Source organism: Salvia splendens, chromosome 15 (assembly GCF_004379255.2).
Source record: "Salvia splendens isolate huo1 chromosome 15, SspV2, whole genome shotgun sequence".
Classification (NCBI taxonomy): domain Eukaryota; kingdom Viridiplantae; phylum Streptophyta; class Magnoliopsida; order Lamiales; family Lamiaceae; genus Salvia; species Salvia splendens.
The window spans coordinates 3,625,675-3,645,027 of record NC_056046.1 but is presented as its reverse complement, the minus strand read 5'-3'; the positions used below and the strand labels follow the sequence as shown (position 1 = coordinate 3,645,027).

Here is a 19,353-nt window from a genome sequence, read left to right as displayed (position 1 = left end):
TAATTATTTGCTTTCCCTCCCTCAAAAAAAGTATATGCTCTCCCTAATAAACAACAAAAGCAAAAGGATAAAAAAAATCTCTATCAATAAATACAAGATAAATTATTAAATGGGAAACGAAAATCAAAACTGGAAATACTTTGTAGCCAATAAAATAGCGATGGACAAAAAAAAAGAAACTTAGTGATGTCCAGACTAGAACTACACGACTGAGATAGGTGAAGACTTGCAAAAAAGTGGTGGAAATTGGTAACTTACCAATTAAGTTGAAAAACAATATTCCTATAGTGTATAATATAAAATGAATTAATTAAAGATACACGAGTGTGCATGCTTTTCATGTAAATTATGCGACGAATTATGGGAAAGGTTTACCGTTTGCTACTATTTAAATAAATAATTCAGCTTATTGCTGCCAAATTTCTCAAATAGGAGTATTTGCTATAAGTCAAAATACTAGAAAATCATAGCAATCAAAAACCTACCACCTTGATTGTTGGTATTGGTTGGTAGCTCTTTTCAAGATAGTACCAGTCATAATAAAGCATGACAAAACACTAGTTAATCCCTTTTAATATAATGAGCGACAATTAATATCATAAAACACTACTAACATCTTTTAATACTCCTTCCGTCCCATTAAATATACAACATTTGCTTTTCGGCACATGATTTTATGTGTTGTTTTGTGAGTTAATGAATAGAGAGTAAAGTAAGAGAAAAGAATAAATAGATGGAGTATTGTTTCCATTTTTAGAAACGTTTCATTTTTAATAGGATAAATCAAAAAGAAAAACGTTTCATTTCTAATGGGACATAAGGAATATATAGAATTCGTACCATAAAAATAACACTAGTATACACCTTACAAAATGTAAAAAATATAAAGAAAAATAGATGAAATATTGATATTATATGTCCCATTCTTATATACTCATTTTTGTTCAGCAAACAAAAAAGTAATCTCATTTTTGTTTATGAGAATTAATATCCTATATTTTGTAAAATGTGATATTTTATGTTGGATGAAGAACATATTTTTGGAAATAAGAGTAAATCGCTACACTCAATAGAAATCTTGCATATAAAGAGTCGTGATTGGTCAAACTATTCATTCACCCTTTCGTTAAAAAGCGAAATGAAGACCCAGAATTCGCTAAAACCAGAGAGAGCTACCGAAAATGGCACCTCAACCTTCACTTTATCATCCACTTTCCTTCATCCCTCTTCCTAATCTCTCTCTCCATTAATCTCCCTCTCCTTTCGCGCCATTTTTTTGCAGCAATGGGGAGCGGCAAGCAGCGCTGGAAGATCTCCTTCCACAAATCCCCCTCGCCGCTAAAGCAGCCACCCCCAGCCGAGTTCCTCTGCCCTCTCTCCGGAAATCTCATGGCGGATCCCGTAATCGTCGCCTCTGGCCACACATTTGAGCGTAGCTGCGTTCACGCCTGCGTCTCCCTCTCCTTCCACCCCACTCTCACCGGCGCCGCCGCCGATTTCTCCGCCACCATCCCCAATCTCGCCCTCAGATCCACGATCGTCAACTGGTGCCTCCTCCACCGCCTCGACCCCCCGAAACCCCTCTCCTTTCACTCCGCCGAGAAAATCATCCGTCAATTAATGCCTCCGCCTCCGCCGGTCGAGTTTAATCGGACGCCGAGCGTCGGCAGCTCGGAGGAGTCCGTGACGCCGCGATCGGCGCCGTCGCGGACTCCTCCTCCTCTCCTTCTAACTACTCGGCCGTCGTGCTACTCTTCCTCCTCTTCGTGCGACATCGAAATCACGTCGAGTTCGATTTCGCTGGAAGAGGAGGAATTGTATAGTAGGAAGATGAAAAGCTCTGAAATCCATGAGCAGGAGGAGGCGCTGATTTCTCTACGGAAATTGACGCGAACCAGAGAAGAATCACGCGTCTGCTTCTGCACGCCTCGGATTTTATCCTCTCTCAAATCGTTGATTATCTCAAGGTACTCAAATCTGCAGGTGAACGCCGCCGCAGTGTTGGTGAATCTCTCCTTAGAAAAGCAAAACAAGGTCAAAATCGTGCGATCAGGAATCGTGCCGCCGCTAATCGACCTCCTCAGAGGCGGATACATCGAGGCGCAGGACCACGCCGCCGGTGCGATTTTCAGCTTATCTCTCGACGATCAGAACAAGACGGCGATCGGAGTCCTCGGCGCACTTCCGCCACTTCTCCACGCGCTCCGATCCGACTCGGAGCGGACTCGACACGACTCGGCTTTGGCACTTTACCATCTCCTTTTGGTGCAGAGCAACCGCGTGAAGATGATCATGCTCGGCGCGGTCCAGATACTTCTAGGGATGGTGAAATCGGGTCACATGTCGGGTCGGGTGATGCTGGTGCTGTGCAATCTGGCGGCGAGCGCGGAGGGGAGGGCGGCGATGCTGGACGGCGGGGCGGTGGAGTGTTTCGTGAGGCTGCTGAGGTGTGGGGAGTTAGAGTCGGAGGAGAGCTGCGTGGCGGCGCTGTACGGGCTGAGCTACGGCGGGCTGAGGTTCAAGGGGCTGGCGAAGGAGTGCGGGGCGGAGGAGGTGGTGGAGGGGCTGGAGAAGAAGGGGAGAAGCGAGGTGGCGAGGGAGAAATGCAGGAGGATTTTGGAGGTGTTGAGAGAGAAACACGAGGAGGATGAGGATGTGAATTGGGAGGAATTGCTGGGTTTCAATGATGATCTCACCAAATAAAATACTCTGTTACTGCTTCTTCTTCTTCTTGATTATCAATTTTTCCAATTGTTAATTATAGTGTGTTGTGACTACATTGGGCTTCATTCGAGAAATATGTGGATAAAGAATTTTGGTGGGTGTGGGATTCAAGTTTGGGTTCTTTTATTTTGGTGTGATTAATTAGGTCTTTACAAATGAATACTTGGCTTTGATTGCTCTTCTAACTTGAAATGGATAATTTCTTGCTTATAATCTTCTTCATATTATACAAACTTGGGCTGATTTATTTATTGGACAAAATCTCTGTTAGTGTTTGAGCTCATCAAGATCGGATTGAGCTGGTGGAAGAATCAAGTCAGGAAATAGCCGTTGGGAACCAAAACAGGAACTAGCCGTTGGAAACGGTTATAACCCTGTTCGGCAAAAGGAAGCTGTTCGGCAATTGGAAGCTGTTCAGCAATTGGAAGCTATTCGGCAATTGGAAGCTGTTCGGCAAAGGAAGCTGTTCGGCGGTTTTCTTGATCGATACTTCTTAAGGGAGTTGCGATTCATTCCGGAAACAACAACAACAGAAATCAAAAGTGATAGAGAGAGAATTCAAGAGAGGAAGTGTTATCTTTCAGCTGTGCGTTTTTAGCTCTCGAAGCAAGAAGTTTTCGGGCGAGTTGAGGGTTTTCCATCTTGTAAATTCTTGAGAGTTTTGAGTGCTCTTATGTTTGTAATTTCTCGAGTGATCAATAAAGAAACACACCAGATTCTGCCCGTGGATGTAGGCTTACGCCGAACCACGTAATTCGCTTGTGTTCTTCCTTGCATGTTGTCATTTCATTAATTTGCATTTCGATCATCACAACCGTAGGTTCGTTCTTCACAACGTGGCGCCGTCTGTGGGAAATTCGTCCACTGAATTGATCGAGAAGGCATAAAGTTTTGGGAGTTCTTTCTTTGTTTCCTCAAGAAGGCGCTCAACCTGTTTGAATAATGGCTGCAGCAAGGTTTGATGTTGAAAAGTTCACAGGCCGAAATGATTTTGGCCTATGGAGGCTGAAGATGAAAGCAATCTTGATGCAACAGGGTTTATGGGAAACCCTAAATGGTGGAGGCAGTAATGAGGAGGAGAAGCCCGAGCCTGATGAAAAGGAGAAGGCAAAGGCTCAAGACAGAGAGTACAAGGCATATAGTACCTTGATACTCAACCTCAATGACAGAGTCCTCAGAGAAGTTTCAAAGGAGGAGACAGCGGCTGGAGTTTGGTCCAAGTTGGAGTCATTATACATGGCCAAATCCTTGGCAAATCGGCTGCACCTGAAGCAGAAACTTCTCACTTTCAAGATTGCTGATGGAAAAGGTGTGTTGGAACAGCTCGAAGAATTTGGGAAATGCATCGATGATCTTGAGAACATTGATGAAGAGATTAAAGATGAGGACAAGGCTCTGATGTTGTTGAATTCCTTGCCACCAAGTTATGAGCATTTCAAGGATGCTATACTTCTTGGTAGAGAGTCCAAGATTGGATATGAAGAGGTGTACTCTGCTCTAAAGCTCAAGGAAATCCAGAAATCTAATCCAAAGTCCACTGAAATGGTGTCTGAGAGTCTGAGTGTTGCTGATCACAAGAAGAATGTGAAAAGAAAGTCACAGAAGAAGCCATGGAAAAACAAGACAGCTGACTGGAAAGAGACCAGATCATGCCATCACTGCAAGAAACCAGGCCACATAAAGAAGAATTGTTGGGTTTGGAAGAAGAAGCAGGCCGAGGAAGAGAATGGCAAGAACAATGCTGATATTGCAGAAGAGTTGGTGGTCCCGGAGGCTCTGTGTGTGACTGAGGACATGGAAGAACTTCCATGGATCATGGATTCTGGATGTAGCTTCCACATGTGTCCAACTAGAAGTCATTTTGAGGAAATCAAGAATGCAGCTGGATCAGTTTTGTTAGGAAATGACCAGATATGCAGAATCAGAGGAATTGGGTCCATCAGGCTTAGACTTCATAATGGCTCCATCAGGTTACTCACTGGTGTGAGGTTTATTCCAGAGATTAAGAGGAATTTGATCTCTATCGGAGTGTTGGATGCAGCAGGATATAATTGCATATTATCTGATGGGATTATGAACATCGTCAAGAATGGTGATGTTGTTATGATGGCTGAGAGAAAGAGAAGCCTATACTATCTAAAGGCAAGTGTGGTTACTGGATCTGTGAATCTGGTGCAGGTATTAGACTTAAGAATGTGGCATCTCAGACTCGGACACTTGGGAGAAACTGGAATTAAAGAATTGGCCAAGAAGGAGCTGATTAAGCTGGAAAATCCCAATGAGCAGTTGGGTTTGTGTGAGCAATGTGTGCTCGGAAAGAGTAAGAAACTGCCCTATGGAAGAGGAATTCACAGCTCAAAGTCACCACTAGACTATGCCCACAGTGACTTGTGGGGCCCAGCTACACCAGCTTCATTGGGTGGAGGTAGATACTTTCTATCCATTATTGATGATTTTTCTAGAAAATTATGGGTGTTTATCTTGAAGGAAAAATCAGAGACATTCATGAAATTCAAGGAGTGGTGTAGGGAAGTGGAGGTGGAGAAAGGGTGTTCTTTGAAGTGTTTAAGAACTGATAATGGGCTGGAATTTCTGAGTGGGGAGTTTGATTTTTTCTGCAAGCAGAAAGGTATGAAGAGGCATAGGACATCTCCATCTAATCCCCAACAGAATGGAGTTGCTGAGCGCATGAATAGAACCATCCTAGAGCGAGTTAGATGTATGCTCTTTGGCTCTGGAATGGCTAAGAGATTCTGGGGTGAGGCTGTGAGTATGGCAGCAGTTCTCATCAATAGAAGTCCTTCTTCAGCTATAGCTTTTGACACTCCTGATCAGAGATGGTATGGAAAGGCCATGGATTATTCGAATATGAAGATTTTTGGTTGTATGGCTTATGCACACATCAAGCAAAGTAAGTTGGAGCCAAGGGCCTTGAGATGTGTGATGATTGGATACCAAAAGGGAGTGAAGGGCTACAGACTGTGGTGCATAGAGCCAGGAAATCAGAAAGTTATTATCTCTAGAGATGTGCAATTTGAAGAAAGTAGGATGCCATTTCTAGAAAAGGCTCAAGAGAGCCAGAGGCCATCTCATTCTGAGAAAGAACCAGAGCCTGAGAGGATGGTGGAGATGGGTGTTCCAGAACCTGAGGAGGCTGAGGAATCAGTTCAGGTGGAGGTTTCTGGAGCAGATGGGAAATCATAGTGAACAAGAAGAAGCAGATGCTGATGTCTTGAACCCTGAAGAAGAGCAGCAGGATTTGGGTGACTATGTTCTAGCCAGAGATAGGGTCAGAAGAATCCCTAAACCATCTACAAGATACAGTGAAGAAGAATACTTGCTATATGCACTATGTGTTGCAGAAAACATAGAGTATGCAGAGCCTTCAAGCTTCAAGGAAGCTATGAGTTCTAAGGAGAGCAAGCAGTGGATGGAGGCTATGATAGATGAAATACAGTCCCTGATCAAGAACAAGACATGGGTGCTTGTGAAGAGACCTTCCACACAAAAACCAGTGAGTTGTAAGTGGATATACAAGAAAAAGTTGGAGGTTGGGAACAAGATTAGGTTCAAGGCTAGGCTTGTAGCTCGGGGGTTCACACAAGAGGAGGGAATAGACTATAATGAAGTATTTTCTCCAGTGGTAAAGCATGCCTCAATCAGAATTTTGCTAGCTATAGTTGCTCAAAGAAGTTGGTTTTTGGACCAACTTGATGTGAAGACAACCTTTCTTCATGGAGAGCTTGAGGAAACTATATACATGAATCAGCCAGAGGGATTTGTGATACATGGGAGTGAAGATAAGGTTTGTCTACTAAAGAAAAGTCTATACGGTTTGAAGCAAGCAAGTAGACAATGGCATATCAAGTTTGATGAACATATGCAGAGTATGGGATTTACAAATTCCAGATATGATAGTTGTGTCTACTTCAAATCAAAGGCTGAGGGACCTGCTGTGTATTTGCTATTATATGTAGACGACATCTTGCTTGCTGGACCAGATAGACAGGAGCTAGATAGGGTGAAAGCCTTATTGAAAAAGGGATTTGAAATCAAGGATCTGGGGAGTGCTAGCAAGATTTTGGGAATGGATATATTCAGAAATGCAGATAAGAGGGTGTTGTGGTTGTCCCAAGAAGGCTACATTCAGAAAGTACTGCGCAAATATCAGATTGACAAGAGTAGAACAACCTCAGTGCCACTATCACAACAGACTAAGCTGTCCAAATCACAATGTCCCAGAAATCAGCAAGAAGAAAGAGAGATGAGCCAGATACCTTATTCCAACATAGTTGGGAGTGTGATGTATATGATGATATGCACAAGGCCTGATATTTCTCATGCGGTAAGCGTGGTGAGCAGATACATGTCCTGTCCGGGAAGAGAGCACTGGTTGGCTTTGAAAGGGATTCTCAAGTATCTCAAAGGAAGTAGTGATCTGGGAATAATGTTCAAATCAGAGAATGAAGGAGATAAGGATAGCATTATTGGGTTTTGCGATTCAGATTATGCAGCTAACCTTGATAATAGGCGCTCACAATCTGGGTACATATTTACCTTGTTCGGCTCCGCGGTGAGCTGGAAGTCTAATCTCCAATCCGTGGTGGCTCTATCGACGACGGAGGCAGAGTATATAGCTCTTGCTGAGGCAGTAAAGGAAAGCTTCTGGCTTAGGGGTATAGTTGGTGATTTTGGGGTGAAGCAAGAGAATGTTGTGATCAAGTGCGACAGCAATAGCGCGATTTGTCTCTCGAAACATCAGACATATCATGAACGCAGCAAACATATAGACGTGAGGCTGCATTTCATTCGAGATGAGGTTGAGAAGGGTGCGGTGAAGATTGAGAAGGTCAGCACCGAGCACAATGCGGCTGATGCACTTACTAAAGCCCTACCAAGATCCAAGTTCCGACATTGCTTGGATTTGGTTGGGGTGGTCCAAAATTTGTAAGTATGGGAAGGAAGGTGGAACTGGTGGTGATGGATCTTAGATTGCTCAAAGGTGGAGGATTTGTTAGTGTTTGAGCTCATCAAGATCGGATTGAGCTGGTGGAAGAATCAAGTCAGGAAATAGCCGTTGGGAACCAAAACAGGAACTAGCCGTTGGAAACGGTTATAACCCTGTTCGGCAAAAGGAAGCTGTTCGGCAATTGGAAGCTGTTCAGCAATTGGAAGCTATTCGGCAATTGGAAGCTGTTCGGCAAAGGAAGCTGTTCGGCGGTTTTCTTGATCGATACTTCTTAAGGGAGTTGCGATTCATTCCGGAAACAACAACAACAGAAATCAAAAGTGATAGAGAGAGAATTCAAGAGAGGAAGTGTTATCTTTCAGCTGTGCGTTTTTAGCTCTCGAAGCAAGAAGTTTTCGGGCGAGTTGAGGGTTTTCCATCTTGTAAATTCTTGAGAGTTTTGAGTGCTCTTATGTTTGTAATTTCTCGAGTGATCAATAAAGAAACACACCAGATTCTGCCCGTGGATGTAGGCTTACGCCGAACCACGTAATTCGCTTGTGTTCTTCCTTGCATGTTGTCATTTCATTAATTTGCATTTCGATCATCACAACCGTAGGTTCGTTCTTCACAATCTCAAACACAATTGAGGACAATTCGTAGAAACTCTAGCCCAATCCCAAGTCCAAGTCCAAATTGAAACCTAGGGTCATAGATTTTGTGGAACTTTGTTATTCCATGAAAAATAATCCTATAAAAATTGTGAAGGAAAAATATGATGAAAAAAAGTAGAAGTATTGTAAGTAAACAAATGACTCATTTCGTAAGTGAAATTTTTTATCATAAATAGATACTGACTAATTTTGATGAAAAAAATTATCACCTTTTTTTTGTAGACGATGGAGTAGAATGTAATGATTGATGTAAGTGCAATAAATATGACTACTATCTCGGCGACATTTAACCCGGCACGATTTTAAGATATGCAATATTAAGATATGCAATATCTATGCAATAGAAAGTGTATTGAAAAAGTTAATGTAATGTGAGTCTTATTTTTATATATTAATTTTATAATAAAATGTGAGTGATAATAAGTTAGTAAATGTGAGACACACTACCAAAATTGGTAAAAGTAAAAAGAGTAAATTGCCTAAAAAGTCACAAACTTTGGGGAAAGTTTGGTTTTTCCCACAAACTATAAAAGTTGGGCCTAAATTCACGAACCTTATCGGATCGTGCAAATTTCTCAAACTACCCGACTCGGTGGCATATTTCCGTTAAAAACTTATCTCACGTGGCATGCCGAAGGCATGACTTGGCAGAATGTCTGGCTTAACCCTAAACTCAGGTAATATAACATCTTTTTGGTTGATTTCGAAAGCGCAACTCCAATTCAATCGACGGAAAACGTAATCGACAAGAGTGAAATCGTCGACAAACAATTTAGGGATGAAATCGGCGACTTGTAAAGAAGATTGAATAAAAAAGCATAAAACGACATCGTTTTGTGCCCAGTCAAAAAATTTGCCAAGTCACGCCTCCGTCATGCCACGTGGGATAAGTTTTTAACGGAAATATGTCGTTAGGTCGGTAGTTTGGGAAATTTGCACGATTCGATAAAGTTTGTGACTTTAGGCGCAACTTTTATAGTTTGTGGGAAAAACCAAAATTTCCCCAAAGTTTATGACTTTTTAGGCAATTTTCCCAAGTAAAAATTAGGAACGGACGAAAATAGAAATAAGTGGCAAATTTTCAGGGAGGGAGGGGGTAATATTTGGTTGGAATGCATCTATCTTGACCAACAACATGATTTTAGGGGGGAAAAACTCATCATTTTAAAAAAATGGTATTAATCCTGTCTTTTTTTTAGTACTAGTATTATACAAATGTAGGTATATTTATCACTAGTCAAGAGTTTTTCCATTAAATAAGTCAACCGATTTGAAGGACTGTTAGAGCATCTTCAACAAGGAAGGGTTAATAAGAGAAATATATCATCTATATACCTCCTCAAAAAGTGAAATATACCATTTCAAAAAGAAACATACTCCAAAGGAAAAAAGGTATATAGAAAGGTAAATGATTTTTTAAACATAAAATAATAATACAAAATGCATTAAAAAATATAAAATGTGATAAATCTCAAATAACTTCTCCCTTGTAGAATGATTTTTCATGAAAAAATGCAAATATGGTAGCTATAAAATTTTACCACTCTATTGATGTGGAGGTAAAGATACATCTTCAAAATAGAAAAAAGGTATAATATCTTCTCTAATATCTCTCCCCTTAGAATATGATTTTTCATAAAAAAAAAAGTAAATATGATAGTTATATAACTTTAGCTCTCTATTTATCTTTTCCCTTGGAGATGCTCCTACCAAGATAATAATTGAGACTGACGGATCGAAAATACAAAGGATTTCAATTTGGAGTACTCCCATTACATTTTATCGATGCTATCTGATAATGGGACATAATTAATGTGGATTTTAAATATTGAATGGTAATTCGAAATAATTGCATAGCGCGTAAAAGGTGTCGCTCAAGCTGAAATGTGTTGGCTATTAATTATGGAGAATAATGCACAAAGCTACAAAACAAAATTCTGGCCATGCAAATTATTATGAGATGATAATATCGACAACAAACATAAGTCAAAAACAAATATAAATAGTTTGTACGAAATCACATGGCGTTGTCTAGTAAAAATTACTATCATTTTACGATCCAATTTTAATTGGGATAACTGCTCCAACAGTAGTAAACTTTGCTAAAAATTTGATTTTTCCCACTTTAAAAGTTACACGAAAAGTCACAAACTTCGTCGGGTTGTGCAAATTTCTCATTCGACCCGACCCGATAGTTTTCCGGTGTAAACTTATCCTACGTGACATCGTTTTGTGTTCTGAAAAAAAATATTCAAAAAACCAGTCAACTCCCTTCTCCACTGTCCTCACTTCACTTCACCCAAATCCGTCGCCTTCCAGCTCCACTATCATCTACCGCCGGCCCGTCACCTCGGCGATTCGCCGTCGGAGAAGTACCGAGAGTCTCCCCTCTCCTCTATCTCCCTCGCCCGACAGAGATACCCAACAGAGAAATCCCCAAAATCCCGTCGACACCCCGATGCAATCGGAGCTTTCAGCGCTTCGGACGCCGGCGGAACACGGCGAGGACAGGAGGTGCACCATTGCGCAGGGGCAGCAGCAGAACACCGCCGCGCACTCCCCCGCCGTCTCCCCCATCTCGCCCCCTGTAATACCCCGACTTTTTCTATTTTTTTAGTTGTTCTTAAAGGGACGTCGTTTGTGTAGCCGAAAAATTTCCTTCAATTCTTTTAGATGTTGATGGAATAGCCAATGTTTTTGTTATTGAATTTGGGATATGATCTTCTTTTTTTTTTGTATGAAGCCCAATTCTTTGTCACCAACTTTTGGAAGTCCTTTTCAACATCCTTTTGGGCCTAGAGCAATTATTCATTGTAACCTAATTTGAAATCCAATTATTATAAGCCTAAATAATTCATTTATTTTCATCCCACGAATATGCAGAATTTAACATGAGATTACCTTTCACTCAACAATTATTCTGTTCCACAAAATCTGGAACAAATCAATTTCTACCTTCCCATGATCTCATGAAATCAGTTTATACCTATACATATCTCTCCATGACTCCACGTTTCATCAGATTCTATTGATTCCAACAAAAATCGAGAATCAGAAACTAGATAAAAGAGAGATAGTGCGAGATTTGAGAAGAGGAAAGTGAAAGGAAGTTGGTTTCTCTGAATTTGGGAACGTGAGATAGGAGAGAACGTGAGATAGGAGATGGCAGCGGCATCGATTTGTCACGGAGAAACAGCGAACAGCAGTAGCACGACAGGCTGTCCCGGCGGAGCAGCAACGTCCGTTCAGCAGCGGCGATCTCAGCGGCTGCAGCGGGGTGGCAACGATCAAGCAGCGGTGGCGGTGATTCAGAGATCAGCAGCGACGGAGAGGGCAGAGAATAAAAGCAATCAAAGGCAGATTTTTCACCACACAAGGAGACGACAGTGCTGCCTGTGCGTGTCCGGCAACAACAGCGATGAAAACAACCCCGAACAGCAGTTAAGCGGTGCCGGAGATGATTACGCGAAGAGAAGAGATGGAAGGGCGTGGCTTCTAGTTTTGTTTAGAGAAGAGATGTTGAACTTTAGAATTTGGGGCTGGTTTTGGTGGGGTGAAATGAGAGAAAGAGGAGAGTTAGCGAAGCCGGCGACAATGGAGGGCAGCGTAACGGTGGAGACGACACCTCGGAGTAGGTTGAGTACCTGGGTGTGTTGACAGCAGGCCGGAAACTATGGCGGCTGGAGCAGCGGCGTGATTGGATACCGGCGATGGCGGTGAAGCCGCCGAGGCAGCTCTGCAGCGAGAATGGTGGCAGAGATGAGAAACAGAATTGGTGGCATTAGAAGCGTGGTGGAAAACAACGGAACCTTGGGTGCACAATTTGTCGCAGCAGCTCTGACGGAGTGAAATAGTGTGATATGAACTTGGGGAAGAAAGAGAGGGGGGAGATGACTGCGATGGAGGGACGGTGGATTCAGCAGAAGAGCAGCGGCGGTGGGTATATGAAATTGGGATCCTACGATTTTACGCAAGAAAGTGAAGAGAGAAGAGAGGGTTTTGAGTTTCTGGTTTTGGAATTTCAAATGGGTGACTCCTGTTTTGGCATTTACTTTTGAGGTTGAGGGAGAAGTGAAATAGCAGTAAGGGTGAGAAGTGGTAATTGAGAATCGAGAGAGACAGCAGATGCCTTGATCGAGCGTTCATTTCCTCTAGGAATGAGATTAATTCAATGGATTGCTGAAGCATCTAAATCATTGTTGAGCACATGAAATTGGAACGAGTGAGTTCTCTTTTAGATTTTGAGCTCGTTTGATAATAATATCTATTTTGTTAGTTTCAAGCAATATGGAATTCAAATTGAAATGAAGGGAAAGGGAATTAGTCGTGGGCTAGTGTAGTTTTGTTAGGCTAATGATTTTTTTTATATATATTGATGATCTAGTTTAGCTTTTGGGGCAGCGGGCTTAGTTCTTGAAGTGAGTTGGGCAGGTTGTTGATCGTTGGGCTGCTTAATGAAATTAATGAAATCTCAATTTTAATTAAGATACGAGAGCTTTACAAATTTATGCTAAGGATGAGCGAGGATAAAATGAACACCATATAGGGCACATGCATTGTATTAAACATGTGTTATATTTGCAAAGTCTAATTTTAGCATATCATGTTCTTTTGAAAAGGGTGAATTTTGTGCACGTCTTTTGAGGTCGGATCATAAAGTTGATTGAGGAGATAAACAAATGAGGTGAGCTTTCTTTTTAAATAAGGACTATGTCCTAAGTATATTTATTTTTGCGAAATATGTTTGTCATGCCATATTTTTATGTTGCTATGGGACCTATCTGAAGTGGCTTTTGTCATGTATGGTTAATCGAATTCGGGTCTGACTAGGGAGTGAGTCCCTACTCAGGCTAGTGTACACCCCGTAGATCGTGCGCTATCTCTTTGAGTTGGCCGGTCTAGTGGCTTGGAATGTGGCCACATTCCTTGTCATGTATGTTCAGATATGGTATGGTAATGTTGATGATGTTGAGGACGATGATGTTGAGGTTGATAGCGATGATGATGTTAGTGAAATATTTTAGTGACTCGGGCTCTTTCAAAGTTAAAACCCCGAGGTCACTCGTTAATGACATGATAAATATTTTTATTGAAAATGTTTTCGGCATGAGTCCACTGAGTGCATCAAGTACTCAGCCCTGCATTTCTTTTAAAAATGTGCAGGTTGAGCTGTGACGAGCGCGGTGGGTGTTGAGCATAAAAGTGAAGAATGTCTATCAAATGCCTAGAATATGTTGTGTCTTCATACATAGCATTATTCTACTCTCGAAATGCTTCCGCTAAATATTGTTTCTTTTGAGTTCGTGTATTATTGAGATATTTTCATTTGGAGTTGTTAGTTGTTGAAATGATACTCTGATTTTATTCGAGCTATTCCCATTTGTTTCGAGCTATGGTCGAGTTGTGTCGTTTTCTCCTTTCTTCCCCGCTTCTTTAATCCTCCCCTAGTCGCGATCAACCGTGTTTTCTATCCTTAGAAAATGGGGGCGTGACACCCCCCCGTTCCGATTTTCACGCCGCTGTTTTTAGAGGGTTGAAGTTTGATTTTTGATGTTAGGGTTGTCCGGTCGTTTTTTACATCTTACAATTTGGGGGTGGGGGAGGTGGTTTATGTTAGGAGATTTAAAAAATATAAAATTTAATAATTTTAATAAATTTATTCTAATTTTTATTCCATGTGTTATTGCACCTATCAGCATCCACAACATCACCCACGTCAGACACATACACACGTCAGCACACTACTTAGCCGAAAAACCCGACTTGGGAAATCGGAACACGATGGCAAAGTTCGTCACTTTTCGTGCAACTTTTAAAGTTCATGGGAAAAATCAAACTTTTGGCAAAGTTCATGACTTTTGGAGCAGTTATCACAATTTTAATTTGACTTAAATATGTATCAATCTGTAATCCAACAAAATAATGTTTACCTTAATGTAAAACAAGTTTTAATAAAATTTAAATAATGTATTTTGCGTGGAGAAAATCAAAAGACTTCATTACCGATTTGTTAAGTTAGTTAATGATGGACAACATAGCGGCTACTCTGTTTCTTGGTTTTTGATTTTGTGTTTAATTTTGGTGCAACTCTGTGTCGCATATTGGTTCGATTCCAAGCCACTTCTCGGCCTCTAATTTTGGGTTGATTTCATTTCAATTTTGGTTTCGATTAAGGCATGTGTTCGATTTCTCGACCACATCTTTGTTTCTAATTTTGGTTCGATTGTTTCTGGGCTTTTATCTGGTTTGCTTGCAAATTGCAATAGATTTGGTTCAGTTTAATTTCGTTTCTAGATTTTTAACTATTTTGCTCTGTGATTTCAATTTGAATTTTAGTTCGCCATTTAATCCAAATCAAAGTACTCGAGTAATTAAATTATCTAGTAGGAGTAAATTATTTAACTAATCTCAAACTAGCTCAATTAATCATTAATTAATAAAATAAACTGTGAATTTATCATTTGTACCCTGAAATTAATCACTAATATACAAGTCATTTAAAAACACAACAGTTTCGCACTCATACGCTCGCTCTCTCTTCATTATTACTTGCGACAACAATGATTTCTTTCCCAATTTCATTATTTAACCGAAATTTCATCGCCTTGTCTCCCTCATACAAATGTACAATCAGAGTGATTAAAAAAGGAAAAAAACACTTCTTTTATTAATTCACCAACTTAAATACCTTCGCATTATCATCAAAACTACGATGAACACATAAATTGGAACAAAAATAGTATCCACAAAGTCAGAGGAGAATCCATACAAAAACTGTATTAATCTTCAAGAAAACTCGGTATAAATACACACATTGATTTGATTACACCACTAGCGAATTATGATAATGAAATCGAAAACAAATAGTAACTAAAATTAATTTAATTTATTTTTCTCTTCAAAAGTTGAGAGCATCGCACCTGTGCCGAATCTCCCCATTCCTCCCAGTTTTGACGCCATAGACACTGAGCTTCTGCATCGCGCTCGCGAATGCCGCGAAGAATGCCCTCTGATCTCTCGAATACAGCTCCACGAACCCTCGGGTCCTCGGATCCGAGCTCAATCCGTGATCCGACGCCAAAAGCCCTAACCCCTTTTTCACATTGTTGTAATACACATTGTCGAATTTGTTCGGCGTAATCACATCGTTGAATACGGATAACGTAGGGTTTCTGCGGTAATCGGCGCAGGCGCTTCGGAGCGATCTCGCGAATTCGGGGTAGTAAGCTGGATCCGATTCGGAGGTTTTGCTGTAATTGTAGATGTTGGCGCTGAATTCGGAGCAGTGAGAGAATCCGATGGTGTGAGCTCCGGTTAATGCGACCATTTCCTGGATCGAAAAGCCTTTGGATTGGAAGATTTGGATGATTTGGGGCATTGACATGGTAGGGCGGGGGAGATTGCCCTCGACGTCGGCGGCGCGGGAAGAGAGGGCGTCGCGGCGGCCTAATTTGACGGGGTAGAAGGGGCCGCCGGTCATGACGACGAGGTTGCGGGTGGCGACGGCGAGGATGTCGGCGCAGGAGACGACGCCGGGGCAGGCGAGTTCGAGGGCGGTCTTGGCGCGGACGACGACGTCGAAGCCGTCGCCGGGGAGGGAGAGGTTGATGTCGGCGTCGCGCTCGGATTTGGAGAAGCGGGTGGAGGAGACGAGGACGGAGGCGTCGCAGCCGCCGACGAAGCAGTCGTGGAAGAAGAGGCGGAGGGCGGCGGCGGCGGTGGTGGGGGAGGAGATCTGCTTGTTGGTGGTGGTGTCCTGCACGATCTGCTCGAATTTGGGGCAGGTTTTGCTGTAGTAGGTGGTGCTCAGGTAGGGCTGCTGGCGCTGGCGGCGCTGCTTGCTTCCTGCGGCGAATGCGGGGTTGAGGAGGAGGAGGGCGGAGAGGGCGAGCAGGTGAAGGAGTGGCGACGCCATTGCTCTCTCTCTCTCTCTCTAGAATGTGGGTGTTTAGAGAGAGGGAGTGAGGGTTTAGATTTTGAGGAAGGGAGATATAGGATATGGTGGGGGCGTGGGAGCGACGCGCCTCTGTGTCCAGCACTAATCACGGACGTTGTGGGCTGGAAGTGGGCCCCGGTTTTATGCTGGATGAGCCTACGTGGCTAGACGGTGTTTGTTTACGCATGTTTCTGCCATTATTGAAAGCTTTTCATTTTTCATAGACAGCGAGAGTCAATTTTCCTTTTATCTAAAAGTGAAATTTTTTATGTGCTATACCTTTTTATTGTCAATTCTAATAATTAAATTTATTGAATAAAGATAATACTAGTAATAACTTTTAAAAACATTCTTTAATTTAGTGTACTAAATTTGTTGATAATAAAGCGTATTCAATTGAAATTATTGAAAAAACGAGGTTGATACGATAATACGTCGTCTACTACCAAAGATGGATGACCAAATTTTATCTTGCTTTTTGATAGAAAATTAAAAAGCTTAATGTGGTTTTAGACCTACTAATTCGCACACTTAATCCCACTGCTTCTGCTCTCCACTTACTGCAGTTTTGTTAATTGATTAAAATTGTTTTTGTTTTTTCAAAACAATGCTAGTGTGCTTCAATAATACTTAGTATTAAAATTTCTAACACTGCTCTTGAGTTATGACTTAGGATAACGTTCAAAATATTCCCTCTGTCTGTCCGTTTTTTATTAACAATTTACAATCGTTACATTATCCGCACCAAAATATAATACTCCCATCTTTTTAATGTTAATTAATTATAGTAATAATTAATATGTGTATACAATTAATTACTTCTAATACAATAAATAATATTTTTTGAAATAATTGAATCATGATTATTTAATTGTAGTGTTTATAGGGATAGAGAAAAATGGGAAAACTCTATGGATTTGTGAATATTTTAATGAGAGGGAGTAACCATGTCTCCGCCGCATCTTCTGTTCCAATCACATGATTTTTCATGCCCATCCCTTTCATTATCCCTATTTTAATTATTTTTCTAGATATTAGAGAATTTTTTGAAATGTATTTTCTGGAATCATCTAACCACTATTTATATATAATTGCTAATTTGTAAGTAAAATAATTTTTTGACTTTTTAGATTTATTTTGGCAGAATCGTTTACATCCAAATCCAGGTGAGAACTAGTGGATTAGGACTTGGGAGTATTTAATTGTTTAGGACTTAGGAGAATAAAATGTCGGTGGAAAATTAATACAGTGAGTTTATTATAGAAAGAGCAGCTAAGTTGAAATTAATGTTACGCTGTCTGTTCATTAAGGCATGTGCACGCGGTCCCACATCTTTTTTTCATTAACAATTAATTAAATTATAGCTGTTTGGAGAAAGACAAATGCCAATGTCTTTTTTCGTTTAATTTCATTCTAATTATTTATAAATTACGATGAGATTTTATATTTACTAGTATATTATACCAGTAATGTTTTTTTTCAATAATGTAGTGTTTTGACATATTAGTAATATTACATGTATTGAATGACATCTATATTAGTAATAGTATTATTTAAATCTATCGAGATTATATTTCACAATATGTTATGAATATGAGTAAAATTCACAAACATATATAAATACTTTAAATTGAAAAGGTATGTAATATAGTATTAAATCCAATCGAAATCACGTTTCACTATATCGAATTAATATGTGTAAAATTCACAAACATATAAATTGACAACGTATGTGCATGCATAATACTTGTGTCGATTATTTTGGCGTCTTGTGTTTGAAGCTATCCTTTAGCAGATCTAAATTATTTTGCTTTGAATATAGAATTACGATGCATTTTTTAATTATGAAGATATGATTACACGTGAGCTGATTCTACGAGAATAAAAATCTTACTGTTAAATTATGTCGTAAAATAATGATAGGGTTCATGCATGAATGAATTATTTACACGCAGACCACGTCTCATGAAAATGAGCCCAGCTAGAGACATTCAAATTTCATACCCATTAAATCGGCTATTTTAAAAGTTATCATATTTTATTATTTTACACATCTTAAAATCATAGAGTTGATCAAAATAATTAAACTAGTCACTAGTTGTTTTGGACTTTTGGTTGATTAATTAAATCTGAGTACATTTAATTTATTTTAGTGGGACAAAGAAAAAAGCGAGAAACATTTATTGGGATAGAGGAAGTGGAGTACATTTTAGATGTTACTATCTCTCCGTCTGAAAAAAATAGTCTTGATAGTAACTGATACTATCAATTTTAATACAATATTGATAAAATAAGACAGAGAAAATATGAATGAAGCATTATTAGTAGAAAATAAATTAACTGGATAGACTAATTTTGGTGAATGAACTAAAATGAAAAAACAATAGATAGGAGTACATTTTTCAATGCACCATATGTGTATTATATTTTCAATAATCAATACTTGCATGAGGTTTAAAATCATTATAGTCTTGTACAGATAAGCACTGGCGGATCCAGGTGTGGTCGAGCGGGGTCGACCGACCCCACCGCCGGCCAATGTAACTCCATTAGTTCTGCCCTTTGAAGTCACCGTCGACCCCACGGGAAAGAGAGTTTGTCAGTTGTCACTGTTCTTATATAAGTAGTTCGAATAAATGAGAGGAAGAATATGAAAAAAATTGAAATGCAGAGAATGAAAATAGAGTTACAGGCGAGAAGAGGGAAAGAAGAAGATGGTTATTTGAATCACTTTTTACTCCATTTCTTTTGATTGCGTATTAAATTACTGCAAAATAATATAATAGTTTTAATTTTCAATTTTGATAATTCACTTAATTAACTTTTCACTGTGTGATCACTAATAAATGAATACTTCTACTAATTAAAGTAAGTAATTAACTGTAATGGCTACTAATATTAAATTAATACCTATACAATTTAATTCTGTAACTATTTTTTTCAAAAATAATGGATTGGTAACTTTATATACATATCTATCTTATTTTAATAAAGTAATAAAAATAGATAATTTCAAAATATAAAAAGTTGTGCTAAATAATTTCATAACTTTTTAATTAATTATGAGACCA

The 19,353-nt window shown here is 39.9% G+C and overlaps 2 protein-coding genes and 1 long non-coding RNA gene across 3 annotated transcripts; 2 read left to right on the top strand and 1 right to left on the bottom strand.

Moving 5' to 3' along the window:
- The first annotated feature begins 915 nt into the window (after window positions 1–915).
- Window positions 916–2,934, top strand: LOC121768808 (U-box domain-containing protein 40-like). Its single transcript, XM_042165364.1, has one exon. It carries the CDS (start codon window positions 1,285–1,287, stop codon window positions 2,701–2,703), a length of 1,419 nt encoding a protein of 472 aa, XP_042021298.1. The 5' UTR covers window positions 916–1,284; the 3' UTR covers window positions 2,704–2,934.
- Window positions 2,935–11,237: 8,303 nt separating this feature from the next.
- On the top strand, window positions 11,238–13,561 carry LOC121767724. Its single transcript, XR_006043188.1, has 3 exons — window positions 11,238–12,568; window positions 12,966–13,030; window positions 13,510–13,561. It is a non-coding gene; the product is annotated as an uncharacterized LOC121767724 (long non-coding RNA).
- Window positions 13,562–15,097: 1,536 nt separating this feature from the next.
- Window positions 15,098–16,323, bottom strand: LOC121768412 (peroxidase 31-like). The gene has a single exon (XM_042164911.1). The coding sequence runs from the start codon at window positions 16,259–16,261 to the stop codon at window positions 15,245–15,247; it is 1,017 nt and encodes a 338-aa protein (XP_042020845.1). The 5' UTR covers window positions 16,262–16,323; the 3' UTR covers window positions 15,098–15,244.
- Between the last annotated feature and the right edge of the window lie 3,030 nt (window positions 16,324–19,353).